Source organism: Pavona decussata, unplaced genomic scaffold, assembly GCF_977016875.1.
Source record: "Pavona decussata unplaced genomic scaffold, jaPavDecu1.1 SCAFFOLD_386, whole genome shotgun sequence".
Lineage (NCBI taxonomy): Eukaryota > Metazoa > Cnidaria > Anthozoa > Scleractinia > Agariciidae > Pavona > Pavona decussata.
The window spans coordinates 2,136,825-2,148,401 of record NW_028145758.1 but is presented as its reverse complement, the minus strand read 5'-3'; the positions used below and the strand labels follow the sequence as shown (position 1 = coordinate 2,148,401).

Sequence of the window (11,577 nt, the reverse complement as noted above, 5' to 3'; positions counted from 1 at the left end):
CAGTATTTTCTTCGTTCACTTTAAAAAAGCCCTTTGCATTCGTGCGCGCTGCCTAGAGTACTGACCCTGATGAAGCGTGACTCGTAAAGTAGTATTGCGTTACCCAAAATCATAAAATACTCCCCAAATTAAAAGCAAAACAAACCGTAATCGTTCGGAATGTAAAAGAGTGTTCTTCAGGTACCACTTACAAGGTTTCAATTTAAAGAGAGGATTTAATAGCGTCAAATTCGGCCGTGATCTTAATGACCTCTTTTCTGTGTCTGGGTTTCTGATGTAACGCAACACCGGAAGCGATCGCCTTAAGAATCCTCGTCATTATCAATTTCTTTCAATGTTGTTACTGTCGCAAGAACACCGAAGAGATAGGTCGGTAAGACATCTGTGTCGTTTACAAATACTTTCCATGTGGGGAAGAACTGAAATGCTGGTCGTTCGATCACTCCTAAAGATGTGTTTCTCTCGGAATCTTTCAATGTTATTGTCTTGTCAAATTCCAAACGGAAATGACCTGAATGTGCAATTTCATCATCTTGGGAATTTTTGATCACGTAAAGCTCATGGATTATTCCAAAACCGCTCCAGAAGTATTCTACTTTATAACTTGTTGCGTTGGCTTCCCACATTTCTTCGATGTCGTAACTGTCTCCCCAAACCCAAGATGTCTTCTTCACAACAACCGCAATTTCGTCCTCCTTGTTTAGCAAGTAATATGTCCATATAGCCTCACATAAGATGCATCTTGTTGCTCGGCCGATCTTTGTCCCTTCTGTTGATAAATAGAGTATTTCTTTGTAAGCGTCAACAGTATTTGGTCTTGTGATGACGTAACGAGTTGGAAAATCTAACTTGTTGTTGGCAAATTTTAACTTTTCCTCTTCATCTTCGTCCTGGACGTTAAGACAGACAGCGAGAATTATGGTGATCACAATGATAAGAACAACTGCAACACAAAGTTTTGTTTTTGTACAGAACATTGCATTCTGCACTCGAGTCATGTTTGCCACGACGCACAATTCTTGTAGAAACACTCAGTACTGAACATGAGAGCTGGCGTGTTAAATTTTAACACGGTGAAATCATTTGTCTAAAACATTCCATATTAACCAAGGTGAGCTAACGTTCGCCTGGTCTTGCAAAATTGAGACAATTGAATCTGAGTAATTGTTTTCATTGCGTGAGGACGTGATTTACGATAAAAAAGATTTCGAAATCCAGGAGCTTTTTAATACATGCCCTTTCCGGCCAGTGATCATTTTTGTTTTGACAGTCAAAACGATTGTTCGAAATTTTCATTTCAGAAGTACTTAAACTCTTAATTATTAAACTGTCATAGCTTGTAGACCCTAAAAAAATAATCAGGTTTTAAATTGTCATAAGGAACTGAGACCTTGACAGTACTCCAGCCTGCCTTAGCATTCACTATTGGTCGCGGGACGTCCGTGCACAGCCCCTTAAAAAAATTAAGGGGGATGTATACAACCGCATTAGAACCCTAAGTGATTAATCACGCTAAATCGAAGTTAACTCGAAGGGTTTAAAAAGGTTAACTCTAATTCCCCGCTAACCCCAACTAAATTGTCAGGTTTTTTTTACTCTAATTACCTGATAACTCGAACTCTATTAATTAAGGGACCGATCACTTACTACGTCCTAGAGAGGGAGGCGGTGGTTTTTTTGACATGTAAACAACATTTTATTTTCTATCAGAATTTATTTACGCGAATCATTGTATTCACTGCAAGGTCAGTAAACTTTACTTTTTCATTGCTTCCTTTGGTGTGAATTTTCACGTTTCGTTCTAAATTTGATCACTTGGTGCATGTTTGTACGCCTCGTTCCAAACTTGAACCCTTGGTGTATGTTTATACGCCCCGTAAATTAAACAAAAATTAGATTCATTATCTTACCAAATAAACAAGTGCAACAGGAAAAAACATTTCAAATGTCCGATATTTTAAACCTTGTAGCTGTTTCACAGGTTTCATGTAATCACTCTAATAGAGGGCGTTTTAGGAACGCTCACTACTTAGTAACAGTAAGTATTAGTCAGAAGCCTGTTCCACCGTTAATACAATTTATTATATATTTAACAGTTTCAAACAAATACAATTGTAAGTTCTGTTTCCTTTGACACGTCATTAAATACACATTTCCGTTGTTATACACGTTTCTTGTCATCACTGCGTTTTCCCGTTTCACATACTGGCCCCATGGGTCATTTTCAACTCTTTCAACCTCCCCTTCTTATTCTCATCGTAACAGCACTCACCTGCCTCCCCAAGGCAGCATTCACTTCCGTTCCGGTATACTAGTTTATTTAACAGTTAAAAAAACTGGCTGCCTGGTTCTACTTTTAAACTCCCCAATGGTTATTTCAGGTAGTCAGTACCCTAACTTTAAACCTAATTTTAAGTAACTATTTAAATCGCATGCAGGATGAGGATAATATCCAAAAAGATCCGATATTCTAAAACACTTGAAAATACGTGCAAAACCACATGTCAGTCTTTTTATCATTTTTTCTTGTCGCCAGGATCAGACTCTGTCATGGTGGTTATGGTTGCAATAGCTCCGAACAGATACGCTGGTATGACGTCTGTGTTGTTAACTGTGATTTCCCAAGCGAGAAAAAGCTGAAATGTCGGTCGCTTGATCTCTCCCAGGAGCGAACCATTTTTGGCATCTTTCACTGTGATTGTATTGTCAAAATCCATTTGAAAGCGATCGGTGCGAGCAATTTCATCGCCTTTTGAATTCTTAATTAGGAAAACCTCAGGATCATTCGAAGCAGATGAGCCCGGGGGGGGAGGTACTCCAAAACAAATTGGGTAGGGGTGTGCGGCCCGCTTCTCAAAACCCTTACCCTATTTATGACCAAAATCTGCGATTTTCCCTACCCTATTTATGAACTGAAGTAGCGTCATCTAAAAAAAAAAACGAACCCAGGACTAGAGTGCAAAAATCTATACCCTATTTATTACCAAAATGGCGGCAAAATGGCTAAAATCCATACCCTATTTATGACCAAGACAGCCGAAAAAACATACCCTTTGGCGCCGCACATACCTATATAGCCCATATGAGGGATAAACCCCCCCCCCCGGGCTCCAGCTGTACTCAACCTTCCAGTTTGTAGCATTTTCTTTCCACTGTTCTTCGATGTCGTACTTCACCGTAAAACTCCAATGTTTTATCACGACCGCTATCTCGTCGGGTTGTTCATCATGTAGACAGTCCCTTTTGAAAAGCACGACTCGACACGCGTCCTCGCGTAGCCTATTTCGTCTTCACTTCCAGGCGTTAAATAAACCATATGCATATCCTTGTAAATGTCTACGCCTTTAACTTTAGGCCGCTGAGCAAAATAATGAGTCGGTAACTCAAACTTCGTAGTGGTATATTTCAACTTCTTTTCAGCCTGGTATTTCTTGGCGGTTAAACCCACTGCAAGACCGACAATTAAAATTATTACAATAACAACGGCTCCTATGCTGGCTATGCAAAGTGTCGTTCTGTTGGAGTAACGATTCCACTCGGGCATTTTTGACAAAGGATGTTTGTGGGCTTTGGATCTAAGTTGCTTCTGCCGCTGTTTAGTCTGGCAGCTTATGTACTCCCGTGGGCTATTTGTGAAGAAAGCGAGCCACTAGGCTAGTTGTGTTCAAGGAACCTGAAAAAACAAGAAAAGTGATGTTGCCAGGTGTTTTAAAAATGACGTCAATACCCAGCATAGAAACGAAACACGTATGATTTATAGGTTATTTCACGGTTGGTGAGCGCGTACGATATTTTATTCACAAGTTGTGTAAAGCGCGAGTGAGTTTGTTTTACATAGACGAGTGAATAGATCGTTCAAGCGAACTAACTGTGAAATAACTTATTTGTTGTATGCATACCGAGATTCATAAAGCAAAAGCGAACAGAACTCAAAGATAAACATATCTTTATTTTCTTTCAAAGGAAAACAACGCCTCGCAGTTCGAGAGTTGCACTGTATTAATGGGTGTCTAGAAACCTAAGACCTAAGACCTAAAGGCCTGGCTAAACTAGGAAACGTTGCAGAAACATTGTTTCTTGTTATGTTTTTGAGGTGGCTAAATTAGCGGGAAGCAAACAAAATGTTTTGCTGATCCGGTGGCTAAACGAGGAAACATTGTTTCGGAAAACAGAGGGTCACGCATGCGCATAATAATAGACAGACTTTGTTGCTTGAAAACATTTTAACGAGCAGCACTGGACACTAGTCAACATTGCTTTCATGGTGGCTAAACTGGGAAACATATGTTTCAGAAGCAAAATTTGTGTCCGGGTAGCAAAAATGTTTTTGACCTAAGGCAAAAACATTTTCCGTTTCCGAGCAGCAAAATTTGTTTCCGCAACATGTTTCCCGCGCGTCTAAACTGAGAAACATTTGCCGCCGCAACAGTGCCGCAACGATGTTTCTTAGCCGGTTTAGCCAGGCCTTAAGACTTGGAAATTTAAGACCCAGAAAGCGAAGACCTGGAAACCTAAGATCCGGAAACCTAAGACATGGAAATAATGATAATTACACTTCAACTTCCACACATGGATTACTGCTTTGCTGAACGCCGGGTTCTAAAATTGTCATAGCTTGTAGTCCCTAAAAAAATAATCAGGTTTTAAATTGTCATAAGGAACTGAGACCTTAACAGTACCCCAGCGTCGGCTAGCATTCTCTATTGGTCGCGGGACGTGGACAGACCATGCCACCCTTAAAAAAATTAAGGAGGATGTATACAACTATACCGCGTTAGAACCCTACCTGATTAATCACGCTAAATCGAAGTTAACTCGAAGGGTTTAAACTGAGGTTAACTCGAACTCCCCGCTAACCCCAACTAATCTGTCAGTTTCTCTTTGCTCAAATTTACCCGATAACTCGAAAACATTGATCACTAAACCTCAAGGGTAAAATTTATGGACTGGTATCTCTTAGCCGGTGCTAAAATTTAAAAGGTAAAAAATAACGGGAACTGTCACCAAATAACCTCTATTTCTGAACTGTTTACTGGTAAACAGTCATCCAGGAATTTGTATTACCTCTTATCAAAAGGCTAATTATGAGACAAACGTATTGCATAGCGATTCGTGATTGTGAAAGAATGATAAAAACACGATATTTTATTAATCATTAACAGCATACATGAAGTTCAACACCAGCCCGCTAACTCGAACTATCATTTGTTTTCCTTGGAAGTTGGCGGGGTTCTACTGTACTTCATATTCCTGTCATTTTCCATTGAAAAATCCCGCATCCTTTCATTGCGAGGCATAAATATCCCATATCCCGATAACTGTAATCGTAGACTGGCTACGGACAGGACTCTATCAAGCCTACGTAGCAAGTGTAATCGGTAATCGGGCAGGGAGATTAGGAGCGAAAGAAAAGTGAGAGAAAAAAAAAGGCCTTTGTTTCGCTTCCCATCCCCGATTACACCTGCTACACCGGCTAGGCTCTCAGTATCCCTCAGGAGCGACACGTCGGCACGCCAGCGTGTATGAAAACTCGCTACGTGGGCGGTACTTTGATAAATGAAAATTTTGCCGAGTGGCTGTGATACTCTAAAGCACTGAGAAATAAAATTACCCGCTATGTAGGTGAAGAGACAAGACTGCAGTTTCCAACTGAATGGGGATTTTCACGTGCGCTAGCGCAGAGAAAGGCAGAGGACCTCACCGCACTGAGAAACCACAGATACGACCGGGGTTGGATGCTGATAATGATGACAGAAATGGAGGAAAACTACAGAATAAAATGAACATGAACTAACATGCTTTCTTCTTACTGGTCAAAGGTAGTCTCCTGAAAAGACTTTCTTTGGGGTCTTCCCAGGGAGCCTTTCGGGGCATCACCTGGAGAAGGAATACACAAACAGCGTTTTTACTGGCTTGCCGGCGGGCGAAGACCGTGAACAGTCTCTTTCTTCTCTTAAGTTCTGTTGCCCAAGACAAAAGAAACGGGGACTTTTACCTCCCTCTCCCCAATCCCTTCGAGATCACTTTTCTAATTTGAAAAATTTTACTCTCACTTTAATTTTCGTGTGCCTTCTGAGGAAAAAAGTACGACTGCTTACAGTCTACGGCAGTTGATGTCCACAACTTTACGTGCTCGAGCCAGTTGCTCAATAACTCCAAGAAAAGTGAGCCTTCGCAATGCTTAGTGCTCAGGTCATCAAGAACAAAATAATCATGTTTTAATATGGAAAAAAATTTCGAAGTGTATATTCCCTTTACTCTTCTCCACATATTTGTTATTGCAATGGTTGGATGAATTTGTTTATTTGTGCAGCCTCTTAAACTGGGGGAGGGGGGGTGGGGGCCCAATAAATTTTTCTAAGGGGAGGCTCCACCCCATCGAACTTCAACTTCAACTTTATTAAGTTTTTTTTTGTTGTTGTTTTACATTTACAATTTCTTGCAGTCGCAGGTAGCATAGCTAATCAAGGCGACAAAAAAAGAAAGAAAGAATTAATTAATTTACAACAAATTTGAACAAAAAGAAAGAATAAATTCATTTGCTAATTAAGAAGGTGGACTGATCTATAAAATCAAAGAAACAAGAATAAGGAAAGGTTTTTGGGAGGACTAAAATAATGAAGAACTTTTTTGAGCTTCTTTAAAGGCAACACAGGAGAAAAGACAAGAAAAACATGAAATAGGGTAGGAAGGAAACCAAAACCTTACCTTTTGACAGAAAAGGTAGCATAACCCTTTCACATGCCTACAGTAGAAAACTGCATCTCTTTAAAGTGGGTCTGTTTGAGACATTTCGAGAGAGCCTTTAAAAAAGACGGTTTCCCTACTCTTTTCTATATTTCAGCTCCTGTAATCCCTACCCTCTTATATACCTCTAGCCTGAAAAAGGTGCTCCCAGCCACTAATAGGCCATTACAAAGAGTACTCCCACCCCCCGGCTCTTATCCAGATCAACTTATATCATAATATACAGAGAAAGTTCAGGCAAAATCCACAAAAAGGAAAAACCACTAATACAACAAACTCAAATGAATCTATTTAATGCTTTTATAGTTAGCACAAAACTGTGGAGTTAAAAATTTTTGATTTTGCTACAAAAAGGCATTTAAAAAATGCCTTTACATGATAGCTTAATTAAGTGATCTTTATGTAGTTCCTCTCCTAAAATTGTACACCACTAATCCTTACATAACAAACAGTCTTCAGCAAAATTTGCTCAAATTTAAAATTCTAAAAACTAGTAATAATCAAAGATTAGGGAGTGCATTTGATGATCTTAATCTCAGGCTCTCCCTCCTTTGCTAATTTGGTGATGATGTCAACTACCCCTACAAAATCTGCAGGGTTATGCCAGATACGTGTCAAGATCCGTTCATTTGTTGTTCCATACAATCTTGACTCCAATCTGTATTAGGAGTATGTTCTTTCTACATCGAACACAATCCTTTGACGCAATCCTAGACCAATCAGATCACCAGAATCTCTATAATCACTTGAGTAATTATACTAACACAGTACTAACACCTGTTCATGTTAAGCTAATGTGTATAGAATTTGGACTCAAGCCTCCAACAACACTTACTAGTAGTTAGCTGGATAAGTTGGGAATAATTTCACAGCACTGCTGTGGAGAGAACCATTGTGTTATTGTGTATTTGTTGTGTAAGTTTTTGTCTGTTGCATGAGTTTGTGCCATCGTGCAGACCAACAAATTTCTTTTACAAGTTAGCCAATCAGGATACGCGAATTTGTTTAACGGTCACGCCTCCTTGCAAAGTCCAACAGGCAAGTGTTGCAACAACGAATTATTGAAAACATGTCGCTCTGTATTTTATGGCTAACTTGTAAAAAAAGTTGTTGGGTGGCACGGTAAGGCGCGTCGCACCGTAAAAAATTTGGATGCCTGGTTCTACTTTTAAAAGCCCCCATGGCTACCCCAGGCAGTCAGCACTCTAACTTTAACCCTAATTTTAAGTAATCACTTGCAGGATGTCAGGATAATGTCCAAACAATCCGATATTCTAAAGCCGGCGACACACCTGACGATTTTATACGCCGATCGCGGCGAATTTGATCGCCAGCGAAAATCGCAAGCGATTTTCGCCACCGATTGATGCGGACACACCTAGCGATTTTTTCGCCGATCTCGTCGATGTGGCAGTTTTGAAAATTCATGTGATAAAATCGCCCAACCTGATGGGTTGACTTTACTGGCGATTCGCAGTAATGACTGTAGAAAATCGCGGAAACGGACACACTTGGCGAATTTAATCGCCGATATCTGACATGCCAGTTATCGGCGATCTTGTGCGCCTATCGCGGCGATCGACGAAAATCAAAAACGCTCCACCGGGCACACCTGGGGTGAGTTGCATAAAATTTCACGTTGGGTGTAACTGCTAAAGCCAGACCTTCAGCCCAGTCACATTCAGTATTTTAACGTCTGACGATAGCATTTACGCCCGCCGTTAAGTTAATATGCAACTCGTTCCTGGCAATTTTGGCCGATCGCGGCGATCTGCGTATAAAATCGCCAAGTGTGTCGCCGGCTTAAAACACTTAAAAATACGTGCAAAACCACACGTCAGCCTCGTGATAATTTTTTCTTGAGGCTGTCTTCAAGCTCTTTTCTGGTGGTTATGGTTGCAATAGCTCCGAACAGATACGCTGGTACGACATCTTTGTGTTTAACTGTTATTTCCCAAGTGGAAAAAAGCTGAAATACCGGTTGCGTGATCTCTCCCAGGAGCGAACCATTTTTGGCATCTTTCACTGTGATTGTTTTGCCAAATATTTCCATTCGAAAGCGATCGGTGCGAGCAATTTCATCGCCTTTTGAATTCTTAATTATGAAAACCTCATTCGTAAATCCGGAGCCACTCCGGTTGTACTCAACCTTGTAGCTTGTGGCATTTTCTTTCCACTGTTCTTCGATGTCGTACTTGGCCGTCCAACTCCAAAAATTCTTCGTGATCACGACCGCTATCTCGTCGTCGTTGTTCACCATATAGACAGTCCACTTTAAAACGCACGACACACACTTCCTCGCGTGACCTATTTCGTCTTTACTGCCAGGCGTCAAATACAGCATATCCTTGTAAACGTCTACGAATTTGGGCAGCCCAGCAAAATAATGAGTCGGTAACTCAAACTTCGTAGTGGTGTATTTCAACTTCTTTTCAGCCTGGTATTTCTTGACGGTTAAACCCATCATAAGGCCGAACATTAAAATCATAAAAATATCGGGCATCTTCAGACCTCTCAACCTCAAAGCACCGAAAATCTGGAGACTGAGGTAAAAAAATCCGGAGATTTCAGTAACATTCTGGAGATTGATCGACCGGCAGACAAAACCAAGTAAACGCAGGTGCTAATCAACAGAAAGTGTTTGTTTCCTGCATGTAAATTACTGATGGACGTTAGCAGCTCAAGGTTTATAAACATTCATCAGGTTCATCAGCAATTTCCGAGAGCAGGTGTCACAGCGATATGGGTATCCCCTTCCAATATGGCTGCCGTGTTTTCCGTATCCCCCGGTACCCTCCTCCCATGCCCAAAACACTAGTGATTTGGGTATCTCTAAACATGCGAGTAGAATTTCGCGGGAAATACGGAAAATCTTCGAAAGATGGATTCCCAAAAATATAGAAATGTTTGAGACTATATCAAAAGCCAGTACTATCCGCTCGGGTTTTTTACGAAACAAAAAAGTTAGTTTTACGAAAATTTTGCAAAAAATGCGAGTACGATCAATAATAAGATTCCCTGCTTTACATCGATAAATGAAAGGATACAAGAAGCCGATCAAGCAGCGTTACTACTGGCCAGATTATTACAATGTAAGAATTGCTTTTCACTGCCATGCATACTTCTTCCACATTGATTTGTCGACATCAAAATTATATTTTTTTTAAATTTAAAATCCGCAAGCAAAAGAAGCTTCTAAAACTTAGGTCAGTTTTGACCTAAGTATATAACAACAACTTAAAGCCTACTTGACACCCAAATCTCCCCCTTAACGGTATCGAACGCAAAAGGAGTTATTTTGGTCTGGGTCCTGTTGCAGAGTTGATCGGTAATTCAAGACGTGCGTTTGACCCTCAGTCTGCCCGCTGTCCCCCCACTTCCTTTGTGGACCATTATATTTTGGGGGGAGAGGGCAGGGGAGTTGAGCAAAATGAAAAATCCTGAACAAGAAGGAATGATTTATGAAACAAAGGTAGCTGTCCTGGCAATCCCGCTTTTGCTTTGAGTTTTTTATTATTTCCCTTTCGGCAGACAAATCAGAGATGGGGATACTCCCATATCACTACCCCAATCTTTCACTCCCTCAGTACTTCATAAACCTGATTTGTAAAACAGATTTCTCGTATTCAATGAAACTATTAGCGTGGCTTTTTTTAACTTTCGGCTGTTTCAACGGTGAAGGGGACGACCGAAAACGTGACAGCCATATTGGAGGGGGATACCCATATCACTGGGGATTTAGGTATCCCACTTATTTCATTCTCGCTAAATACTTTAGAAAACCGATATGTAAAGCTGATTTTTTTTTTTTTTTGGGTACGCATCTGAACGTTTTTGGTCTATGTAACTTGGCAGATATTTTTCCTTTCCGCCGATTCCACTACGAAGTCAAAAATAAATGTAGAAGATGAGTGCCATTTCTTTTTCGACTGCGTCTCATACGCTGATTTACGGAACAACTTATTTTACGACATTAGAAAATATTGTGAAAGTTTTAAAAATTTATCAGACGAAGATCTAATTGCGTAGACCCCGTGATTTGTAAAAAAAATGAGTCATTTTATATATGAAGCGTCCTTGAGGCGTGATGACTTGTTAATCCGCATGTAATTATTATATGCAATACCTATGGGAATGCCAATAAAATATGTTGTTATGTTATGTTATGTTATGTTATGTTATGTTGTGTTATGTTATGTTATGTTATGTTATGTTATGTTATGTTATGTTATGTTATGTTATGTTATGTTATGTTATGTTATGTTATGTTATGTTATGTTATGTTATGTTATGTTATGTTATGTTATGTTATGTTATGTTATGTTATGTTATGTTACCAGTCATATTGGAAGGGGATACCCATATCACTAGGGATTTAGGTATCCCATATATTTCATTCTCCTTTACTTTAGAAAGCCGATTTGTGGAGTTGATTTCTTTTCTTGAGTACTCATTGTAACGTTTTCAGTCTATTTAAGTTGGCATTTATTTTTCCTGTCGGCCAATTCCACCACGAAGCGATATAATTGGACGGGGATATCCATATCAATAGGGACTGTAGGTATCCCATATTGCCATATATTTCATTCTCCCTAAATACTTAGGATGCCGATTTGTAAGGCTAATTTCTTTTCTTGGGTACTCGTTGCAACGTTTTCAGTCAGTATGTAACCCTGCAGATTCCACCATGAAGCGACTGATATTAGACGGGGATACCCATTTCACTAGGGATTTAGGTCTCCAGAATCTTTCCCTAACTTTATACATGTTATTATACTTATTTGTTTTACTCGTTTGATTGCTTATATTTAAGTATTATTTTCGTAGTCC

The 11,577-nt window shown here is 39.9% G+C and overlaps 1 protein-coding gene across 1 annotated transcript; it reads right to left on the bottom strand.

Moving 5' to 3' along the window:
• Positions 1-7,421: 7,421 nt before the first annotated feature.
• LOC146451616 (uncharacterized) lies at positions 7,422-9,320 on the bottom strand. The gene has a single exon (XM_085098943.1). The coding sequence runs from the start codon at positions 9,248-9,250 to the stop codon at positions 8,585-8,587; it is 666 nt and encodes a 221-aa protein (XP_084955069.1). The 5' UTR covers positions 9,251-9,320; the 3' UTR covers positions 7,422-8,584.
• Between the last annotated feature and the right edge of the window lie 2,257 nt (positions 9,321-11,577).

What these genes read in the sequence shown, in the direction of transcription:
- LOC146451616 (XM_085098943.1), bottom strand. Translation starts at nt 9,250, where the DNA reads ATGCCCGATATTTTTATGATTTTAATGTTCGGCCTTATGATGGGTTTA.